Consider the following 24,742-nt stretch of genomic DNA (forward strand, 5'->3'; position numbering starts at 1 on the left):
AATTAGTTTATCTAATTTTCATCTTTATTCAAAGCAAAATGACAATGATTAATTGAAAATTTAATAAGCAGTAATTATTAACTTGGCAAACCTAGTACCAATTAACACTCTATTAAAACTAATTATGACATGTTTCATTCAAGTGTTTGCACTTAATTGTTTCACCCACTTAAAAAGCACCTTAATTAAATGTTCTGTTTAATTAAAAACATAGATTCCTAATAAAAATGTTTTACTGTAGATTAAAAATGTAAGAGATGCAAGTACTCGTATGGTTTCTTAAATTTCTGTGGTTTATTTCGCACATCCATAGTCCATGACTTGAAAATCATCAGAAGCTCTCTACTGTTAGTTAAATGTCATGACTTCTGTAGCCTCTCTGGTTTCCATAGCATTATTTCTGAAGTATATTCATTTACAATTACTGTCTGCTAGTTCTTATAAACTAAAATATAAGGGAAACATCCAGACTGGAAATATTAACTAAAATATGGTAATCTTTTGGTGGCTGCTTTAGGATATGCATTCAAAACTCAGATAGAATCAGAGTATTGCAGACAGACCTAAAAGCATCTTCTTTACCAGGAGGTGAAAAGGTGCCTTTATGACCCTATCATAACCAACTTGGGGCACCAGGGAAGCACTGTCCTGCTAACTATACAGCCAGGGTCTAATTTAGTTTGAATATTCAAGGTGAATTAAAATTCTATCTAAGTGGTAATATAGAACAATAATTTTTGCTTACGATCAAAGCTGTAGCTTGACTAATTGTATATGCAAATCAGGCAATTTATATTTAAATTATGCATTCCTTTTCTAATCCCACAGGCATACAGATCAGCAAAGAGAATTGGTAGGACATGTGCAAGGTGCTTGAATATTTATTACCAACTGCAAACATTCTCTGATTGTTTGAGAAGAAATATACTGAAAAAAAAACATTCAGTTGCAATTTTAAAACAATCTCTACGTTAGATTTTTTCCCAGTTTTATAAAAACCCTTTGTAACTTTGGAGTGTGTTATCTTTGCTGTTGCTTTTTAGAATACTTTCAGAGGAAAACTGATGTGGCCTTCATTTTTTAGCATTTTTAATCTTTAAAAATATGTGTTGTTGTTATACTGTATTATTGGAGCAATGTGAAAAGTTTGCATAGGGTCTGTAGATGAAATAACAGTACTGTATCAACGTAAAGTCCTGACTTTGGTAGCTGTACTGAAGTTATGTAAGAGAATATCCTTGTTCTTAGGAAACACACTCTGAAACATTTAGTGTAAAGGGACATTACATCTTAAGCTTATTCTCAAATGGGTATACATATATACATACATATACACGTATATATTTTTTTTCAGAGAAAGAAAAGGAGGGAAAAAGAGAGAGAGAAAATGAGACAGCAAGATACTAAACACAGTAAAATAGGGAAATCTAGGTGAAAGGTATGAGGGAATTTTTTGTACTATTTTTTGCAGGTTTTGTATGTTTAAAATCATTCCAAAAAAAAAAAAAAAAAGGTGCAAAAAAGGCTATATAATGTACTTTCAAGCACAGGATATACTTTTTGTAATTATAATTTTCTATGAAAAAGGATGTACTGGTTTATACTGCAACAAACTGAGAGTTCTGCCCCTTTGGTATTTTTCAAATGCCTTAAACTTTCCTTATTTTTTGCCACAAAGACAATGTATAATACTTTCATTGCAAAGGCACACATATTGAGTTTTTTTGTTTAAAAAAAAAAAAAAATTGCCTGCAGCCAATTTTAGAATCCTAGGAAAAAAGCTTTCAAATTGTCACAAGCTGAGTGCAGATGTCACATTCTGCCCTTGGTGTTTTCACCATGCTGAATGCCTTGACACTCTGAACACGACAAATGCCTTTTAAGAAGCCTGTGAAGATAAATATTATAAGCAGTTATTGGAGATTTCCAGATGAAACTGTCATCCATACTTTAGGGATTTAACACACTCCTTAAAACTTAGCATCCATCCATAGAAAACTATTCCCAAACTGTTCTTATGAAGCAGATTGTAGATATCACTGTGAGAAGAATAAGAATTTAATCTGCAACACCACCAAGTCATATTTAGATTGAAGACCTAATATAGATGATAGACACATCTAAAATATAATCCAAACATTTCCTTGATAAAGTTTAACCCTTTGCAAATATAAATAAATAAAAGATAAAGAGTCTACAGACACAACAGAAACAAATATTGCTCTTTCACTTCTAAGTCCCCAAAACCTAAAGCACATCCAGAATCGGGTTCATAAACCAACAAAACAGTGAAGAAAAATAATGGTAGATTCAATAGATTACAACATGTCAAGTAGGAAAAAGAAGCTGATTAAGTGGAAAATACATAGTGCAGTTGTGAATCTGCTTCCAATTGCTTCCCACTTATGGTAGGGCTTCCTTTGTGCACAGCTATTCAAGTTGACTTTCCAATGAAGGTGGTATATTCAGAAAAATCTGCTCACTTAATAGCAGTCACACAAAGACTTGAGCAGATAATAACACAGAAGGAATTTGGAGTACACAAGACCTGACTGTCAATTTTTCTTTATGAACAATCAAGAATTTAACTTAAATACACATAAGTAAGGAAAATGCAAAGAAAAACACTCTCCCCTCAACCTAAAAAGTCATCTTTCTGCTGTCCGAAATGACAATTCTTTGTACCTCTTATTGAAATAAGTTGTACCAGCAGATTAAAAATGAAAAAAAATGGTCAGAAGGAAGATGTAGCATCTCTTTTTCAGGTAGGTGGCACCCAGCATATTTTTAACAGTTTAGGAAGACCACATGACTATTACTGTAAAGCTGAACACTATACAGCTGAGCAACATATATATTTTAACCTTAGGCTGACTGGACCTATCTAATTTGCATATTGGACATACAAGAGAACTTTCTGGTTCTTTTTCTAAGCTATTAACCCTAGAATACAATCAGATTTTAAAACTCATTATCACTCTTACAAAGACAGGTATTTCTTAGAAAGTTTATAAAAAATACTTGGACAAGATACAAGTGAGCAGAGATTCAGCAAGTTGCACAGAACTACAAACACAGCTGAGTCAAATCAAAACCCAGAGAGAAATATTTTGTAGAACAAAACAACAAAAACCCTTTCCTTTGATTCTTTGATTAGTGCTGCCAGCCCTATATGCATTTGACTCTTTGCAGAAATAACATTTCCCAATTATGCAACTCAAATAGACAAACTATTTTAACAGCTGGAGTTACAGCAGCTCAAAGCCACAGTATGTTTTTCACGTCATCTTTAACTACTGGAACAGGTTTATGCTTTATCTAATGAATTGTTTTTTATAAAGGTTTTTGTCAGCTGGTGTTACACCAAGATTCTGACAGATTTGAACTTCTTTAAGCCCTATAACAAGTCGACAAGTCATCAGAAGCTTTACATCTACTACAAAATATAGAGCAATACTCCTTAAAAGGAGATAGTGTATATGCAAACTAAAAAATAGAAGTATAGCAACTTTGTCATTTAACTTCAAAAGTAATTTAGCTCTGATCACTGAATATTAATTAGCACAAAAGAACAACTTTAAAAGCTGATTATAACCAAAAAATTCTTTGAGTGCCTAAACAAGTCAACTGGATTTGGATTTTTTTTTTTTTTTTTTAAGAATGCAGAGGAAAAGGCTGATGTATGCAGTTTAATTTCTAAGACACTGAATATTTTTTCATCGGAGAAAAGTCACATGTAAGCTAAGATCTCCTTATCTCCTATGCCAAATTAGGAGCCTGAAACCATTATGGCCCTTGAGAAAAAGGTGTTGTATAAGGCAAATATTGCCAGCCTCTCAATTCAGTGGCACTAGCAGATACTACTAAAAACTACTTCATGTTCTAATCAGGCCTGTTTTAAGAATATTAACCAGGATTTTTTTGTTTTGTTTTGTGGGATTTTTTTGGTTTTGTTTTGTTTTTGTTGCTGTTGTTGTTAGCAGTAGAGTCCTTTCTTGTCATTCCTCACATCACTGTATTAACAACTGCACACAGCTGCCAGAACACGAAACTCATGTTTTTAAACAATTCTTACCAGCTTTCTTCCAGATCTCCTCTGGCACATATCCAGATGCAGGCCTGTGAAGGAATTCTCGATGTGCATCTATGAAAAGGATGGAAGGGGGTGGAGAGAGGAGGAGAGCACTGTAAGCACGTTGTGTCATTTCACAAAGCGGAAGCAAGCAATGCCCACTCTCTTGGCTTCTCTACAAAAATGTAATTTTAAGAGGCTGAACACTTCACTTCTAGAAAATACACAAAAATAGCAAGGCCAGTGAGCAGAGACCAAGAAAAACAAAAGGTCATTGGTCTAATTGCCTTGTATGTTCAAAGCTGAAGCAGCTTTATTTCATTATACAATATGATGTTTGGGAACACTGTTCCCAGCTCTCTCTCACTTTGGGAATTTCTATAGGTATATTTTATTTTGTTAAAGAAAATAAATTGTATGTGGGAGTTTTCCTGTCAAGGGTCAAATTGGGAGTTAAAAAAAATCAAATGTTAGGGTAATGTAATTTCCACAGAGCTCACATTCTATCACCATTCAATAAATAGTGAGACCTATTCTATGCCTAACTAGTTCTCACACTTAATTACTTCTTAAAATTCTCACTGAGCATTAAACATTTTCACACAAATTAGATATAATGGATTTGACATAGGTGGAAATAAGAAAGACTCATTAGAACGGACTCAGAGACATTCAGTGACCAAATAGAACTAGTATGTGATTTCCAGAAAAAGAAATAAAGTTCTACTTTAAATACTGTGCTTCTTATGCTTGTCAAATTTTAGAAGTTTGAGAGAACAAATAGTACTAAAGTTGATAACAGGAATGCTAATTTCCAGAATAACATAATCATGTACCAAAGTCAAAGGTTCAGATCCCATACTAGCCAGCCAACAAAAAGAAACAAAAATATCCAAAATAACATGATCATAGAAATGACATAAAACATTATTTTTATACATGCTTGAAAATAAACAAGGTGCATACAGCCTTCCATAGCTAAAATATGCACTGTATGTCTTCCATATTAGATATTCAATGAAAGCCTATGTATTTAGTTTTTTTTTTTTCTAGGACAAAAAAATCATTGCAACATTAATAAAATATAATCATTCAATCCATGATAAATTTCAAGCAAAACTGAAATTTTCTCTACATGTATAAGAAATGTCAGGTGACAGACTGATTTTTTTAAACAATACTTTATCTAATAGTATATTAGGGCATCATATTTGAATGCATTAAATACATCTGAATGCTCTGAATCCTTGTAGGGCACATAGATTATTAGCTGGCCAGAATACTAGCTTTCCCCAACTAATCTCAATTTGTAAATGTTTACTACAGCTTGGTAAAGGATACACAGAAACTCTCTGTACTATCTGGGCAATGTTTCTTTAAATCTAAAATTATTCCAAATATAAAATGTTTAGTTTTAAAAGTATACATTATAATCTCATGACTACATAATAATCAGATGGGCTGGAAATAGCCATGCATTCTCATGGGTGTATTCATTTCTAAATGACATAAAATAAATGACAAAAAACCAAAACATTTTTATTCAAGTAATTTTCATTCTTAAAGCAGAGAAAGCTGGATAAAACTGGGGCATATGTGACTTAAAAGAAATTTGATATAGCTATTTAGATTTATTATGATTTCCCTCCATACTTCAATAACTATTTCCAGAAGAAATAAAGTACAATCAAGTTCACATTTAGCCATGTTATATACTGAAAAAGAGACAATTTTTAAGGAGAAACGACTGACTTAAGCATAATTTATCAGATAAGAATAGTGCTGTAAAGTCTGAAGACAGAAAACACTTGCCTTCTCCAAAGTAGCAAAAAAAATTTTTTTTTTCATTTATTGGGTTAAGAAAAGATCTATTTTTATAAAATTTGTTTTGATAAATGGTCAATCATTGTTATAAGGAACAGGAATGGTGATGTTATGCCATCCAAAGTTCACACATGAAAGATACTAATTATCAGCCCCAGGCAGCACAGGCAGAAAAGAGTTCCTTCTAGGGCCCAGGGGAGCTGAATCTTGCTTTGCCAACTACTAGTCACGTGACACTGGGCAAGTTAGTTTCTCCATGTGTCAGCTGCCTCATCTACTAAGTGAAGACAATTCTACTCCAATTTGAGAACACTGCTCTGGGGATTGAAAGAGATACTTCCTATGACATGCTTGGCATGGCACAACCTAAACCATCATTAGATGTTACTTGCTATTATCATCATTATTATTACTTAGTAGGTGGTCCAGTAAGAATGGATTTATACTTATTTCATTATAAATAACAAAGGTGAAAAGAGCACTTTAAAGTTTCTTTTTTTCCCCAATATTTAAATCCAAATAGCACAAAACTTTAAAGAAAGCAAAACCATTAAAGAAGTTTGGATTAAGCAATATACAGCAAGTAACTGTTTAACTCCCAGAATATTTGTCACTTGGGGATAGAAATTATTTCTAACAGTTCATTGTCTTAGTCCTTAGTAACAAAGTCCTCAAATTTCTTAGATGACACTTTTATAAATTTTGCTTAACCTCACTCATAAATGTTTATAGCCTCCAAATTTACTCAAATATTAACATGCAGGACTCAATCAACCTTCCACATGCTGTACAGTAGGTATCTTAACGGTACATATACCACACTGGAAAGGTGAATGTTTCACCTTGGCTATATCTCCCCAAATTTCTCAATGACTCATTGCCATATGCATGCACATAGACCCAAACTCCACCTGACCTAGAAATGCAATAGAAAAACTAAAGCCAATCATGTAAAAGTTTCTTAATCCTAACCTACTTTCTAAAAGAATTTTTTTCAAAATATAAGAATCTAAAGGCAAAGCATTATATTTACATATTTTATAATATCCTCTCCAGTTCTAAGGTACTATGTCCTTGCTGAACAACAGATTTATCAACAAAAAGACTAGAGCGATGGGTGTAGGTATACTCCTCAGAAATCTATTGATACCCTGATGAATACTACTTTAACAGCTACAGAAACTAAATGACTAATACATGTAATATCTCCTCTTCTGATTAAGCAGGAGCAATATCAGAATCTATATAAGCAAAACGGAGCTTAAAAACAAACAAAAAAAATGTTGAAATGGACCAACATTAGAACAAGGGACACTTTCTCTCCTGGAACTTTACGATTTTAGAATGGCTCATCTAGAAAAATCTATGAAAAATACCTTAAGATTCTATGGCTTGGATTCTAAAAGAACTAATTTTTAACCATTAAGTCTTAACCATGTGTACAATACCAGTTGCTATAAAACTAGATATTTGTTCTAAAATGTAGTGGTAGAAACAAAGCCAGAAGCCTCTATGCAAGACGGTTTAAAATGTGCAACATGTATACACTTACAACTACTGAAAGATTGAAAAACTATAGAAAATTCCTTCCAAATTCAGTTTAGCTTGCTTTAGGATACAAACTGCTTGAGGGTAAAAGGGGAAGAGGAGGAGAGAAGCCTCCTGAAGATAACGCACATCTATGAAGAAGAGAGACGTAATCAGAGTGGGAGAAAATGTAAGGAATGTGAACAGAAGAACAATCTATGATGTATGAAAGTGATGGAAGATGCACTACACTTACGACAGAATGGAGACCACTGGATACTAGATACAGCAAGGGCTGCCATCAATATACATGAAGGGATGAGCTGATAGCCTTTGGAGAACCAATGTGACCTCATATGACCCAGGACAGCAATGCTCAAAACTTGGCAGCACCTAGGTACAGCCTTCATCCTGTAGTGGGCAGAATGAGGCTATGATCATGATAATATTTATTACAAAAACCATCAAAAGAAAGGAAGTCTTACTTGACTTCATCTTTACAAACACCACTAATTTTTGTTTTTAAGGATAATAAATTCAGAAATCTTAACACTATATTTCAGGAGCCCAAACCGAAACTAGAAACTAGCCAACTGCTTTAGGATTTCCATTTTTTACAATAAACATACCTAATACTCCAGGAGGCAAACATCTCTTGTTTTTAAAAGAGGGACATATTTAACTAATAGTCACATCTCTTTTAACCCAAGACAGTTAAATCCAGTAGACTTTTTAAATACAGTAGGCATGTGCATTATGAAGTCAGAAGAATGGTTGTGAGATGAATTTCCTGATGTGATTTAAAGGAATCAATACAAGTGTATAAAACTCCAAACTTACGTGCAGCTATCTTCTGAATAACTTGTTTGTGGTTTTTATATTCAGATAGTATAGAAGTTGAGGAATATTTTTTTGGTTGGAAGAAAAATATTTTTCTACAGCCATTAATTATATTATGAATTAGAGTCCCAAAGGTACAATAGAATTGTTGTATTAATGATACAATTCTTTTCTTGTTTCTATGCCTATTAAATAAAGTAGCCACCTAAAAATCACTGCTTGGAAATACTTCCTAGCTTAAAAAAAAAAAAAAACCTAAGAATCCACGATAATTTTACAAGCCTGGATGCTAAGCAAAAACCACTATTCTTTAAAGTTCTTTTCGAGATTGCACATTAGGAACAATAATAATAATAGTTAATATTTATATCTACTATTGGCAGGCACTGTTCTATATGCTTTATACCTACTAACTTATTTTATATTCACAAAAATGCCTATAAAATATATATTATCATCCCCATTTTACAGATGAGGCACACAGAAACTGTTTTGCCAAAGGTTAGAAAACTAGTATGGAGAGGAACCAGGAATTGAAATCCAGACATTCTGCTTAGAATCTGTACTTTTAACCTTCATGCTAGATTTCCTGAGGATTTAAATAACAATAAGAAATTCTATAATTCAATCATATGACAATCATAAAACTTGCCAGCTAGAGAAATTTTAAAATACTAATTCTTCCACCAACCTACTTGGGACAGGGGGTGGTACTAATTCAACAAACCCCTGAATTACTAAGCTTTTTATGAACAACCAATTTTCCATTCCCCTTAACCAAAAAACTTCTAACATTTCTCTCTCTGGCCAGAGCTAAACCCTTCCTTACCAAAATATACACGAAGGAACTTTCTACATTTATTATGCCATCATCACAATACCCATACATTAAAAAAAAAAAACAAGGAAAAATGCACTTACAAAAGTCTTTTAAAAACAGAAAGAGATGTTTGCCTCTTCAGAGTTTTATGTCAGTCCCTGACATTATAATGCCTTACAGCCATCATTAGATAATTTTTTAACCCTCTCTAATGATGTTGAAGACTTCTTGAAAACAGAGAGAGAGCACGCAAATACAAGATGAACTGTGTAGAAAGATTCTAGAGCAGTCCAAAGTGAGTAAAAAGTAACTGGAAAAAAAAATGTCAGGAGCCAAGCAAGCGATGTGAATAGCATACTGAGAGAAAAAGGAATGAACAAAAAAGAGGAGAAAAGAACTACAGGGACACGAACAAACAGAACATATGAAGCACTAACCAGCAACTGCTGTATCTATCTATATGTATAAAAGTAATTCTACTTCACTGATCAAATCTATTCTTTTTTTAAAAAATTGAAAAACAATTGTGCATACCTGTGGGATACTGTGTAGATACCAACACCTATGTACAATATGGGATGCTCAAATCAAGATAATTAGTATTTTCAATATTACACAATATAATCGTTTTTTGTGGCCCTTTACCAATTTCTCAATAACCTCCCTCCCTCTTTCCCTTTCCCACCTCTGGCAGCCTCAGTTCTGACCTCTCCTTTTGAATTTTTTTCTTTTCCTTTCTTTTTTTTTTTTTAGTTCCCACTTTCAAGTGAGGACATGAGGTTTTTCTCTTTCTGTGCCTGATTTATTTCACTTAACATAATTTTCTCTAAGTTCATCCATGTTGCTGCAAATGGCAGAATTTCACTCTTTTTTACGGCAGAGTATTCCACTGCGTATATATACCGTATTTTCCTTATCCAGTCGTCCACAGATAGATACTTAGGTTGGTTCCAACTGTTGGCTACTGTAAATAGAGCTGCAATAAACACGGGAGTGTAGATACTCTGATCACATTAATTTGCTCTTCAGTGAGGCACCCAATGTAATAAAACTTAAATGTAAAAGGTCATTCTTTGAAAATAGAGACAATAGTTTAAAGATTGGCTTCCTAATTTTGTTAAGATTTGGATATTTGGAGTCTTCCCTGGAAAGAGAAATGAGTAATAATAATAAAAATAATAAATATCTATGAGCGTACCTCAAAAGTTTGTGGAAAAATAGAATTGAAAGGTAATACAAATATTTACATGAATTTTTTTGAAGTAGCTTTGTATTATTTCAAGGAAAACTATTTTGAAAAGTTCAAGATATTTTATTTAAAGAATAGAAAAGAACTTTACGTGTTCACTGTACTCAGTGTTTAAAACTGTTTCAGAGATTATCAAAATAGAGTCTTTATTTAATATCTGGTAAAAAAAAAAAAAAAAAAAAAAAAACCTCCTAAAATTCAATTAGTAATAGATTAATCATGTTATTTTCCTAATTCCCCACACCAATTTAATACTATGGATATATTTCAAAAGTGAGAATGGGATTGAATCTAACAAGTACAATACGTCAGTCATGGAAGTTACATTTTTGTCTGTGCAGTCTCCAAACAATTTTAAAATGTTAAAAATATGTGTATGACTAAACATCCCCAGTGTTTCCAAGTCAGAGATATTATTAAGGATGTATCTTTCAACCAAAGATATCTTTTATAATATATTCTGAAGGTCTCTTTTGAGACTAGACAGTAGCTTAAAAATAGAATTTGACTAAAAGAAACACATTCAATGTTATCATGAGATATGGAGCTCTGCATGTATGTAAAGATACAGACAGATCCATAACTGTATTTGTGCACACACACCCCATTAAACACTTTCTAGCAGCAGAAAGTAGATATATCAGCCAATAAGCCCTAATCCTTTCATTACACACATCAATACATTCAACTCCAAAGCCTGGAAGAGAGACTTAGAGAGAACTTAATGTAAATGATTGTGGTCCATGATTACAAACCATCTTCCTCTTATTTACAGCTATAGCCCAGCCCCAGAAAATGGAACTCAAAGGCTTCAAGAATCAACTAGCAAGGACACACAGTGGAAAACCATTGAATGCTAAAACTTGCACATTGCATAGCTCTCAACAGTTTCTCTCTAAAGTTGGGATAGTTTCTTAATAGGCAATGTAGGGTTCTGCGTCCATAAAAAACATGACTGTTTTAACACAGCCTAAACAAAGAAATGAAATACTTGTTGTCGCCTTTGAGAAATATAACCTTGAAGAGCTTAAAGCCAAAGCAACATCTCAGCTTTACCATAAGTATGACTTCATTAAACATCACTAAAAATAGTATAATTTGTATACTCTTAAGAAGGAGTTTTTAATAACCATGTTTATTCTTTTGGTGATGTAACAGGGAAACTAAATTTTCTGGAAACATGGTATATAAGCCCATCACCAGAATCCGTGTGTGGGTAGTGGTGATTACATACTAAGTGGTCTATGTTCTGTATGCTGATAATAACTCACTTAGGTATAAAGTCTCATCAAGTTTTTGATTTTTTTTTTTTTTAAATGATGAACGGCAGATACTGGTAACCATCAATTTGGGGGCAGGGGGCTGAACTGAGGTGTTATCCTGTGCTCGTAACACTAACTATTCCCTTGCCCATCTCATCTACTAGATCCAAAGATCCTCAAGGGCAGGAATAAAAAATAAAATATTTCCCTTCATTACAGTGCCTAGCATGATGCCTAGCCCATAGTAAGCACTCAGTGAATAAGTACTGACTTGATGAATGTGTTCAATAGAACAGGCCAAACTAGGTATTTTCACTCCCAATGTTTTATTTACTTTAAGGCTCTCAATTTTTTCCTATGCTGGATGGTTACAAATATCCCTTTTGTTTGTCCTGAGCCAATCTGTCATGATTAACCGATTTTTGTTCACAGTAAGGAAATAAAAACAAGATGTTTATTCTACTTTGCTCTAAATAGTTTTGTTTAGACCAATATTGGTTCACATCAAGCTTAATTCTGTTTTCATTGCTTGCCTTAACGCAACCTGACAAATACGCTTTTGTCTTTAAAATATGCTTTAGAATAATGCCTGCTGGGTAAATTAAGTGGCTTGGAATCTTCTTTTATTTAATACTTACTATTTTAACAGGAATTCAGCATTCAGGGATTAGCAAGAATCCCCAAACGTAAGTGCAAAGGAAACTGCATTGGCTAGGAATAATTTTAATAAAAAAGATAATATGATCAATAGCCAGATAACAGACTTCAAGTTTTTAATTTTTGATAATCAGCCATAGTGCTAATGAATCCAGACTCACAAGCTTAATCTGCACATGTACAATTAGCTTTGTTTTGCAGCATGGACCATACTCTAACCTGAGTTAGCTAACAGGATTGGGGCTAAACACACAAGAGTAGAGGAGAGAATAGGAATAAATACAAATCCATCCCCACTAAATTTACCCAAATGGTATACACACATAATGGCCAGCAATGTCAAATGATGACACCTTATTATTAATTTAGGCAAAAGTTCACAGGCCACTGAAAATTACTTTCAAGTTGAAGATTTATTTTAATATATTTGAGAATATAATCTATTTATAACCCCAACAATTCCCAAATATTAATACTAAATTTAGTTACATACTAGCCTTCAACTTCCATGACACAGCTATATTAGAAGTCCTGTTATATAACTATAACAAAATCATGACTAAGCAATCTAAGTTAAGATCAAATCAAAGGAAGAGTGCTACATCTTTATTGTTAATTTTCAAGTGGCAGTAGGCAAACTATATAGCTTTAGGCCTTTCTTCCTGGAGGGGTTTTGAGGCAAAGTGTTTTCTTCTGTTTGTTTGTTTTTTAATATAAGATACATCTTCAAAACAAGGTTGTCTTTGAGACTGTGTCTTGACTTAAAAACTAGAAAGCACACATCCCCGCACGCAGTGCTGTCAAACATTGGTGTGCTGTGGAAGAATCTCCTTGAGACCTTATAAGAAGTGCAGAAGCCCTGGCCCACTCCCGGAGATTGTGTTTTTATGGGTTTGAGGAAGTATCCAAGCAGCTGTATTATAAGGGAGCATACATTTCAGAGATGCACATGAAATTCAGGTCCAGCTTTGAAACCCTGCCATAAGCTCAATACATTCACCTGGAAAAAGAGTTGAAGTTTTGCAATCATCTCCTTACAGGCCAATTTGCTCACTTTCCTAACAGATAAAAAAGGCATAGTGAAGGTTATGTAAAGTGTTTATTAATAGTCCTAAAATCTCCACGTATCCTTTATTTTGAAAAGGCAAGTTAAAAGCAAAGTCAGCATTAATAGCACAAGAAAAATCTGTTCAAGATGCGCATGGGAAGAAAAGATACCTAATGCAACGGGGTCTGGGTTGACAGGACTCTGCTGCCTGGAGTGGCTGCTGCTACTGCTGCCGCCCTTTTTTAAGTCCTCAGCGTCACTGTATCGCCGAATCCAGTAATTCAGTTCCTCCCGGTCCGCTTCCTGACATCGCCTTAGAACAGTGAGAGAGCGCCTTGTCTTTTCTACCATGTCCATTATGCAGTTTAACAGCTATGTGAGAAACAGGTGGAAAGGGAAGAACATGTACATCACCACAAATTAAATACGCTGATGGGAAATGAAACAAACTATTTCAGGAAAAGAAAGGATGTGATTTTATCCTTGAAGTCTCCAGTCTAATATTTTCAGTGGCTGGATTTGAACTTAAGATCCAATAGATGAGTAAATTGAATGAGAATGAGAAAAGTAGGAGGTATGAACCTGAGTCATATCTCTTACTTTACAGCCAGTGAATCCACTTTTCCAAACTGTAACCGCATTACCCTATAAACTAAAAGAAACTTTCACAATAAAACGGTAGCCCACGGATCTGACTTTGAGAATTCTTTTCCAAGATCTACAAATTTTTCTTAAGTGGCTTTCACATCAATTTCGAAATGGAACCCTACACTCTACTTCAAACATTCTCACTCCTTATTTTTAACAAGGACAGTAGGAAATGCAATACCTTCAAAACATCACCAAGCCTTTATTTTATCACATAAGTTTACTCCAGTTGCTTTCAAAACATTTTTTTAACCTAAATGATTACTGATTACTTACATGGTCAAGATGTTTCCATTCTTCTGCCCATTCTCTGTCTGTTAGTCTGTGATCAATCATTTCTTCTTGACGTGTGCCATGCAACCCTACAAATATAGAGAAGAGGGCTGAATCCTCCTAAAGCACTCAGTACACAATCCATATGCACACAGCATATAGCAGGAACTATGTGGGCAAACCCAATGATATGAAATAGATTTGATTTTAAATGGAGACCCGAGTCATGCTTAGAATCAGAATTACCTAATGGATTCCTTACAGGAAGGTAAAATGTTAGGACGAGAAGGAACTTTAGAGATCATCTGCTCAAAACTCCTTTATTTTACATATAAGGAGACAGAGAGCTAAGTGTCACTAAGTCCAGAGCTAGTTATTCAAATAACACTCAAGTTAAACTAGAAATATATTCTAACTCTTAATAAATACCAGAAACCTCAATTAGACATTAAGTGGTTTCAAAGTGTGCCTGTGCTGCATTCAAAATAAAGACGGCTTAAGTCATTTTACATGGGCAGGTAAATGCTTTTCCAAAACAAGCATGGTAAAAATTTTTCTACATTTCAGCATAATATAAATGAATATGATCCTAATGCAGATACCCCCATAATAAAATTAGGCCATTAAGAGAGGGCTTGGATAATATGAAAGCTATATATACTCATTCAATTTACTGCAAAGTAAAAATGAATTAAGACATCCTTAAGAAAAAAAAAATCAACACACCAGATATAATTTGACAAATATTATATATACAAGTCAAGAAACAAAATCTTAAAGTACATAAATATTAATGCTCTTTAGCATTATACTACTATGAAAAGTAACATGTAAATATCTACCAAGTGAGCACAAATAGTAATGAATGTGAGCAGTTAGCTAGATGCTCGTCAAAACAGAAAGTAAATGTGTCTTACTATAAGGATAGGTTCTGATCAAAGATACCTGGAAATGTATTGCTCTTCCACATTCACTATGGATAAAAACACTCTATATTTTACTGCAATGAAAAGGCATTGGGCTATGGCAATATTTTTCATTTGAAATGATCAAAACTATTCTTTTTGATTTCCACTTTTTACATTGTTACTCTGAAACAAATTAAATCTTGCATGGTTTAAGCTTTTAAACACCCATGCTCCTTTGAGAGACTTATGTAAGAATTAAATGACAATAAGAGTTATAAGACACTGCATTCCAGTTTTTGTGAAATCTGAGTGGTTAGAAATCACTTCTTTTAGCTGATTTAGAGAAATAAAGATAAGACACATGACTCTTTTCAGCTAACCATGAAATACGAGTTCATTTATAACTGACAGAAGTAAATACATTTGTGACAGCTCTTTCTCAGACTAAATAAAAAGTTCAATATAAGACACTTTGCATCACTTCTGTCCAATTAGAACATATTCTGAGGCACATTTTAAAAGTTAAAATTATCAATGCCACCTATTGGCAAAAAAGTAATATTGCAAATATGTTTTACTAATTTGCATAATAAAAAGACATTGGGGAAAAGTAATATTTAGTTACTGCTCTGCTTGTTGTGATTATTTCAAGTTGAAATGTTTGCAAATATGTAATTTCTGTTGACTGACTTGTTGCCTGTGTTTTAGGGAAAAAAACACTACCATTAAAATTAGTCACCCATCACAGAAAACAACCAGAGAGTGATAAGGAGATAAATGTGACAGGGACTTTCACAATGGAGGCATCTGAATATTGTCTAAGGACCAACAACTCCAGAAGCCTCAAAAGTTTCAAAAATTCAGCCGATTAAGTCAGTAATGATACAAGCTCTAACATCTGGAATAACAATAATGAGCAACAGGATGTCTATGGCTAGTACTAAGCTTCATCTCATTTTTAAAAAAATAATGCTTGAACCCAAGTACTTGGTGAAAAAGACAGAATTTATTCGTTGCTTTTGAACTCTGAAGGTTGTTAGAATCAAATCCTTAAAAAGAAAAAATAAAACATCAAAATTTTACATTTATTAATTTCTCTATTTCAGATACTTAAATATTCAGCACTACATAATTTTTACTTATATTTGTAATACCAAAAGGATGTACTAGGGGAAAATAGTTCATAATCACTACAGAGTATATTTTCATTTGTGGGAAATTTGACGCTAATGTTTGAATCTTAACTGGTTCTTATGTTTTAGAAGATTTTAGCTAACTAGGCTAAAACTCAAAGCTTATCTAAACTAATGCTGCTTACAAAGTTACATTATTAAAGGATTCTACTGAGTATATGTCCCTAAATATAATAGGCATTTATAAATTGTACCAAACTAAGTATATCTTTATGACAATACTTATATTCTAAAATGGCAGCCTGATGTAATACTGTAATTTGTTTCTCATACAGGGTTTTATTTTACATTAACACACATTATACTATGCCAGACTTTAGGGATGGTTAAGTAGCTGCACATATTTATAGAGATTAGCACTATTAGTTTTATAAGCTAATATAATTAAAAGGGGTAAGAAACATGGTCAGAAAAAAAATCACATAAAACCAATGGATACAGATATAATTCATAAAGAAATATTTTACATTACTAGATGAAAACATAATCATTTGCACATAAGCATAATTATTTCCTTGCTGATTACTTTATAGTGCACAGGAACTAATATTTCACACAATGGCATTTGCTGCCTAAGAAATAGGCCATTTCCTAGCACCTACAAAATGGGATTTCTTGAATTGATTTCACAGTGACCTGATGACTCCCCTGCTATTCAAAAATGACCAATCATGGTTTACAGGCCTTAAGTCATAAAAAAAAAAAAAAATGTTACAGCTTTGCATAGAAGGGGGTTGTTATCATGTCAGATTTGGTGTCAAAATATCAATCCAGACAGAGAAATCGCATAATCACTCTTGAAAGCTCTCCAGAAACAGTACCTGTGAGAACATTAGACAGATTGGCTATTAAGAAAGCACACATTATATGCTTAGCCATTTGTTCATTACATAAATGTAGAAATTACTATTGTGGGGATCCAGAACTACTAATTTACTGTCTCCCAACCAAAGCCCCAATTGCGCCTTCTCTCACCCTGACTATCCCTTTCTGCTTTCCAAACATCTGGAGGGTTGTGTATAGAAAGGCCAAAAGACCCTCCATATGGCACTCCTGTTTGCCAGTAACTTACCTAGAAATCTAACGTCTGCATATAGGCTCTCTCTGCCCGTGGCTTAAAAGTCAACAAACGCACACACACCACCATCACTACTATTCGAGCACTGGGTAACTGGTTGGCGTGTTTTCCAGAGTTCTGCACCTTCAGCTCCATTTTCTGGTTTTCCATCTGGACTTCATCCCTCACTCTTTCTAGTATCCTGCCCACCAAATCACCCATAGCAGGAAAGTTTGCCAGCAACTAGTTACGAGGTAAATGAAGTCCTGCTGGTGGGTGGTACAAACAGAGGAGATGGAAAAGGAAGAGAGGGCTGACTGTCGTGCTAAGTTACACTCACTAAAACTCAAGTAAGAATTAAAGGCGCCCAGTAGCAGTGTACTAACCCTCCAATACCATCACCTTCACCACTGCTCATGTACCAAGACTTACCTTGCTCATCTTCCTTCTCATTTTTCATGGTAGACACTTGTTCTTTAGAAGGCAACATCTCCTAAATGCTTCACTTCCAAATAGTTTTATGCAAAGAAGGAAAGAACACAGGCAAATAGAACACATATGTGCTCAAACTCACACTTTCGGTATTTGATCTTTGACACAAAATCATTAATGCTAAATTTAACCACTGGCCCTCTCAAGGAAAAAAATGTACCAAATCACTCCTCAAGGAACATCTGTCAAGTCACAGAGAGTATGCCATGTGACATTTAGGAAATATAGAATATCATGGGGACTGGAAGAATCCAAATGAACTTTTGATTTGAGACTCTCTGAAATAAAAGATACAATGAAAGAAAAGAAACCAATTTTTAAAAATATTTGTGGCAGGCAAACTGCATAGAAAACCCCTCATGTTAAAAAAGATTTCAAGCTAAAACTTCATTTTGGGTTTGTTACCACAATTGGAGGTTTTGTATTAATTTAGATTCCCCCTCCAAAAAAAATTAACCTTCTTAAAGAATACAGTGATGATGAGAGAGAGAGAGAGAGAGCATGGCTGTTGAAGAGCATATAAACACCAACCAAATGTTCTCATAAAGGAAACAATATAAAGAAAGAGAAGAGAATTTTTACCCCTATCAAGATTCGTTGAGAAGTAACAACACAAGTGCTCAAGCATCCAATCCCAAAAGAAGTGAACAGATCCTTCAGTCTTACCCATAGGTCTGTTCCTGTCCCTGAGGTCCCTGTGGCTGGGGTGTCGGTAGGAGTCCCTGTAGTGGTGGGCAATGGCCATATCATCCAAACGGTAATGCTGAGGTGGAGGTGGGGTAGGGTGAGGCAGGCCATTGGGCTGGTAGGATAAGCCGTTATTTGGACTGTACCGCTGGCCTGGGCTAATAGTGCATGGTCGCTTGCTTGGATGTTCTGAGTGCAAAGGCTCTCTGTCAAAGCCATTTTCTTTGGTTCTGGGGGGAGGCGGGGGAGAAAAAAGAGTAGGTTTCATAAAGTACTGAGAAACCAGCACAGTTCAGATATTTATATTCCAGCTTGCAATATAAACAAAATATTCCTTTATCAGACAGAAACTTTCTAAACTCAGCTTCCCAGAAAACCCATGGGAATTCACTGAAATCCAGGCTTAGACCTAAATGATCACAAGACTTGCACGCAGGAGAAAATGCTTCACTTCTCATCAAATCAGCAAATATCTTTTCAGTTGAAATTTGTGCAGTTAAATTGCAAATAAAAGGAAACTCAATCTTCTGTAGATTGTTTTCATTCAAAGTAGAATACTTGGTTTTTAACAAATTACCCTAAGACCCATTTTATTTGGTGAAAATTCATTAAGGTAAAAGATCATCATTCTCTTGATGAGTCCTTAAGGTACACCTGGCATCTCATGTCAGAGAACATCTAAGAGCTATGATGTCCAATACAATAGCCACATGTGGATGTTTAAATTAAAACATAAGTTAATTAAAATTAAATAAAGCTTAAAATTCAGTTCTTCAGTAGCAGTCACCACATTTTAGTTACTCAAATGCCACCTGTGGCTGGCTAGAGGCTACAGAAATGGACTACACAAATACAGAACATTTCCATCATCACAGGAAGTTGTATTGGAAAGTTACGATCAAACCGAGCTAACACAATAAGCAATGCAATGTGGAGGACTTCAACATTACCTTAGGCCACCAAGATAATCAATCAGCAGTCATTCAGAGCTAGCCAGGAACTGAAGGAAGATCTAGGTCAACCCCCTTATTTTAAAGTTGAAGAAACACATGCCCAGAGAGCTTGTGCGCCTGTCTGGGATCATTAAGGCCTATGGAAGGAAAGGCACACGCTGACTGCACTTCCTCCTGAGACGCACAGAACTTTGAACTTGGCTTTCAGAAGGAATGCACTCTATCACTGCTCCCCAATTCTCAACCAAAAGTAAGGTTAAAGAAATGTTTTCTGGCTGAATATATCTCTATTACATAGAGACTAATTCAATATACTCACTATGACAGACAGAAAGCACATCCAACTCTAACTGGAATCACAGCTCCCAAACTAATTTTTTACTTGGCAGCAGGCTTTCCTCACTCTATCCAGAGACCAGCACTCTATCCTTAGATCCCTGGTAACATCTATTTCCCAGAAAAATTTCCTCATAAGAATTCTACCAATTCACCATGGTTGCAGATTTCCACATGCTTTTTTGATTTTAGGTGGGTAAAACAATAGCATAGACACCTTAAGACACTTTTCCTACTTTCCTGGCATCTAGGGTCTGACAATACCAGAGGGATCTGAGTGGAAACAATCAACAATGAAGATTATGAGGGGCAATAGGATTCTGCAATGAACCATCCTTTATGTCCCTTTGTGGTGGAGCCCTAGTGACAATTTACACACACCGGATTCACAAGGATGAAGGAGTTACAGACAGAAAGCATAGGTACATAGATAACTGAAGGGAAGTCTGCAGAGTTCAATGTGAAATGAGCATGTGCCCACTCCATGCTGAAGAAAGATACACTGTTCGAAAGACAGGAGACTGGCCAATATTGGAAATGACAGCAGAGCATGACCCCTGCAGGAGTGGCGGCCAGAAGTCTCAATGCTGCTCCCATCAAAGCATGTGTCTGCACTAAAACATACTGACTCCATATACATTGATCATTGATATCAGACTAAAGTATCTACTATAGCTCAGACATTACCTAAATGCATTACTTTAAAACAATTTTTAAAAGCGAAAGAAAACACTCTAGATATGGATTTATCTTCTAGGAGTATATCTATGTGATTCTAATTTGTATTTTCATACCCTATACATTTCTGAATAATACACTTCAACATTCAATGAAATTACCAGCATAAATCAGTTGGAAAATACCAAAGACTATTAGTAGCTATGAACGTAATGCTAACACAGCACCTACCTTACTGGCAGTGTGGTGTAGTGGAAAGAGCACTGGACTGGGAATCAAGAGACCTGAGATCTAGTCCTGGCTCTTCCACGACTAGCTGTGTGACCTTGAGCAAGTCACTTAACCTCTCTGGACCTCAGTTTGCTCATCTGTAAAATGAAAGGTTTGGACTAGATCAATGGTTTTCAAACTGTGCTACCTGAGGTGCTTAAGGGATTATGCAGGTAATGAAGAACTTTTCCCCCAAAGAATTAAGTAAGATTTGAAGGGCCAGAAGAACCCACCTGTTGTTCTCATCTGTTTTAAAAACTGGGGTTCCACTTAAGATTTCATTTTTCAAGGAAAAAGTCTTCTACTAAAATCAAGTTTGAAAACCACTGGACTAGATTTCTGAGGTCCCTTCTAATTTGAAAACTCTGCCATTCAATTATTCTATATTTACAGCTAAATGTTATGCAGATCGGAACACACAGGGCTGAGGGTCCTCTGGCCAAACAGTTAAGTGTCTAAGTCAACCACTTTAGCCAAGTTCTCTGTACTGTTCTTTGCTTTGAACAATTTACTATTTATAGCTTTATTTTTGTGCAGAAATAGAAAATATCCTCTAAATATCTTAGAACAGCACTTGCAGCATTTCTAAATCTTAAACATCTTTGACACATTTGTCAAACCACCGCAACTTACGGATTTTTGTCTCTCTGGGTTCAATGGTAACAACAACAACAACATACAATACTGGAAGAATTCTTACAATTTCCAGATACTTGGATATGTTATTTACATTCATCCTCCGATGAGCCCTCTGATCAGCGCTATTACTTCAATGACTCAATTATTTGGGAGGAGGGGAGGGGCGTTTTTTCCTAAAACAAGGGCAGTAATATCCTAAGAGGCAGGGCTAGGTTCTGAGTCTGTCCTCTCATCTCTATCAGGTCCTCCCTGTCCTAACCTGGGTCCCATCTCTCTGCTAGCTATTGAAATAATAAAGCTCATCACCTCACAGAGTTATATTTTAACACTGAGGAATTAAAACTTTCACAGTGCACAGAAGTAAAGCTACCAAGGGCCTCCCTGGTGCTTCCTAGGATCACTCATGTCTCCTCATAAGGCCAACCCTATTCAAAGGTGGCATGTCCAGAAGGGTAACTAAAACAACTTAATTGCTATTTGTCTGCTTCTTAGAAATGCCCATAACTATCTTCACCTCATTTGCTTGGGCAAATTCCACATTTGCATTTTTATTTGGTGGCCTTTTCAAAGTGTATTAGGTAAAACTAACAAATAAGTTTTCATTGTCCCATACCCACATACCTTTGAAATAACTCAAGTTCTAGTGGGAAGTCCATCATGTCTTATGGACTTCTGGAAGGCATTTTTTTGTTGGTTAGTTTTTAAAATCTACCTGAAGATAGTCTATCCCCCTACCAGGAGACGTTTTCCTGAACATAATCCAATCACTTCGACATTTAGATCCCAATCACTTCTCTCTCAAGATCTGATATCTAACCGCTCAGGAGTAGCTGTGTGACCTCAAACTACTTAACTTTCTGGCTTCAGTTTCCTGCCAATAAAATGGGACTAATAGAAAACAAAACTCGTAAAAACCACTTAAGAGGCAACCTAATTTACACTTTACCCTACCTCAGGCTTTTCTTTTTTTCCCCCAGTTCCTTAATAGTAAAGGCTGCAAACTATTTTAGAAAGAAAACAAACTTTTTAAAAACTCTATATGAAATATTTAAAAAGTCATGATTGGCTAGTATGAATTAATAATCCCTTAGTAACATTTATGTAAAATAGTATAACATTCAAGAAAATGGGGAAATTGGAAAAAAAAAAAAAATCTATTATTAAAACATGACATTGCAGAATAAGACAACAAATTTCCTAAACAATAGGAGCAGGCATAAATTCTCTTCCCAGATTAAGATTAAAAAAAAAAAAAAAAGGAGGGGAAATACTACCACTATGATGATTGCTCTGGGGGAGGCAAATTGGTATAGCATAATAAATCTTAGAATGGAAAGGAAGAAACAAATTCTAATCTTAGTCCCTGTTACAAATAAGTTACGTGCCTTAGGTGCTCACTTATCTGAGTTACAGCAAGCATTTCAAAATGAACACGTCCAAACTGGCCTCATCTTTGTCCTGGGCTTCCTGTACCACCTTCCACCTAGTCACCACCTAAGCAGAAATTTGGAAGTCACTCTGCAGGCTTCTTCCCCAAATCCAAGCCTGTTGCTTAACCATCTCTGCACAGGTCTCTCCTTCCTACCCCAGGACACCTTCATCTTGGCCCCGGCACACCACTGTCCCCCTCTGCCAGAATCTCAGCCAGAGCCAGCACTCCCCAGACCTGTTTGCTCTTCTTCTCAACAACCAAGCCCCATCCCTGGACCATAGCTCGTTGGAAAATGAGTGAGAGAGGAACACACTGAATCTAAAATTCCTTTGAGGTCTAATAGTCCATCAAGCACTGCGGACTTACTGTATGCTTTATTTTGTTCTTGTATTTTAGAAGTCTATATCTAAGTCTTAGGAGATAACAGTTCTATTAAAGAAAAGACCAAACACCAAGCCTATTCAGTAGCGAAGGGACTGCCTCTTCAGCAAATGGTGCTGGGATAACTGGACATCCATATGCAGGAGAATGAAACTAGATCCATACCTCTCGCCGTATACTAAAATCAACTCAAAATGGATAAAGGATTTAAATATACACCCTGAAACGATAAAACTTCTTAAAGAAAACATAGGAGAAACACTTCAGGAAATAGGACTGGGCACAGACTTCATGAATACGACCCCAAAAGCACGGGCAACCAAAGGAAAAATAAACAAATGGGATTATATCAAACTAAAAAGCTTCTGCACAGCAAAAGAAACAATTAAAAGAGTTAAAATTTTGACAACCAACAGAGTGGGAGAAAATATTTGCAGAATATATATCTGACAAAGGATTAATATCCAGAATATATAAGGAACTCAAACAACTGTACAAGAAGAAAACAAGCAACCCGATTAAAAAATGGGCAAAAGAGCTAAGTAGGCATTTCTCTAAGGAAGATAGACAAATGGCCAACAGACATATGAAAAAATGCTCAACATCACTCAGCATCCGGGAAATGCAAATCAAAACCACATTGAGATACCATCTAACCCCAGTTAGGATGGCTAAAATCCAAAAGACTATGAACGATAAATGCTGGCGAGGCTGCGGAGAAAAAGGAACTCTCATACATTGTTGGTGGGACTGCAAAATGGTGCGGCCTCTATGGAAAATGGTATGGAGGTTCCTCAAACAATTGCAGATAGATCTACCATACGACCCAGCTATCCCACTGTTGGGAATATACCCAGAGGAATGGAAATCATCAAGTCGAAGGTATACCTGTTCCCCAATGTTCATCGCAGCACTCTTTACAATAGCCAAGAGTTGGAACCAGCCCAAATGCCCATCATCGGATGAGTGGATACGGAAAATGTGGTACATCTACACAATGGAATACTACTCAGCTATAAAAACGAATGAAATACTGCCATTTGCAACAACATGGATGGACCTTGAGAGAATTATATTAAGTGAAACAAGTCAGGCACAGAAAGAGAAATACCACATGTTCTCACTTATTGGTGGGAGCTAAAAATTAATATATAAATTCACACACACACACACACAAACCGGGGGGGGGGGGGAAGATATAACAACCACAATTGTTTGAAGTTGATACGACAAGCAAACAGAAAGGACATTGTTGGGGGGGAGGGGGGGAGGGAGAAGGGAGGGAGGTTTTGGTGATGGGGAGCAATAATCAGCCACAATGTATATCGACAAAATAAAATTTAAAAAAAAAAAAAAAAAAAAAAGACCAAAGACATTACTAACTTAATATAAAACACATCTTTCTTTTCTAACACATGCAGTTTGTTAAGGTTTCTATACAAGGACTAGACGTTGATTCGAGGGTGGGGGGGAATCATTCTTGTCATTATATTTTC

General features: G+C 35.3%; 1 protein-coding gene across 1 annotated transcript in view; it reads right to left on the reverse strand.

Moving 5' to 3' along the window:
* RUNX1T1 (RUNX1 partner transcriptional co-repressor 1) overlaps positions 1-24,742 on the reverse strand; it is a 129,438-nt gene that overhangs the window by 13,129 nt on the left and 91,567 nt on the right. Inside the window, 4 exon segments of the mRNA XM_063079849.1 lie at positions 4,076-4,144; positions 13,470-13,671; positions 14,224-14,309; positions 18,537-18,787. Of these exon segments, the coding sequence (XP_062935919.1) occupies positions 4,076-4,144; positions 13,470-13,671; positions 14,224-14,309; positions 18,537-18,787 (608 nt within the window).

This window comes from Cynocephalus volans, chromosome 15 (assembly GCF_027409185.1).
Source record: "Cynocephalus volans isolate mCynVol1 chromosome 15, mCynVol1.pri, whole genome shotgun sequence".
Lineage (NCBI taxonomy): Eukaryota > Metazoa > Chordata > Mammalia > Dermoptera > Cynocephalidae > Cynocephalus > Cynocephalus volans.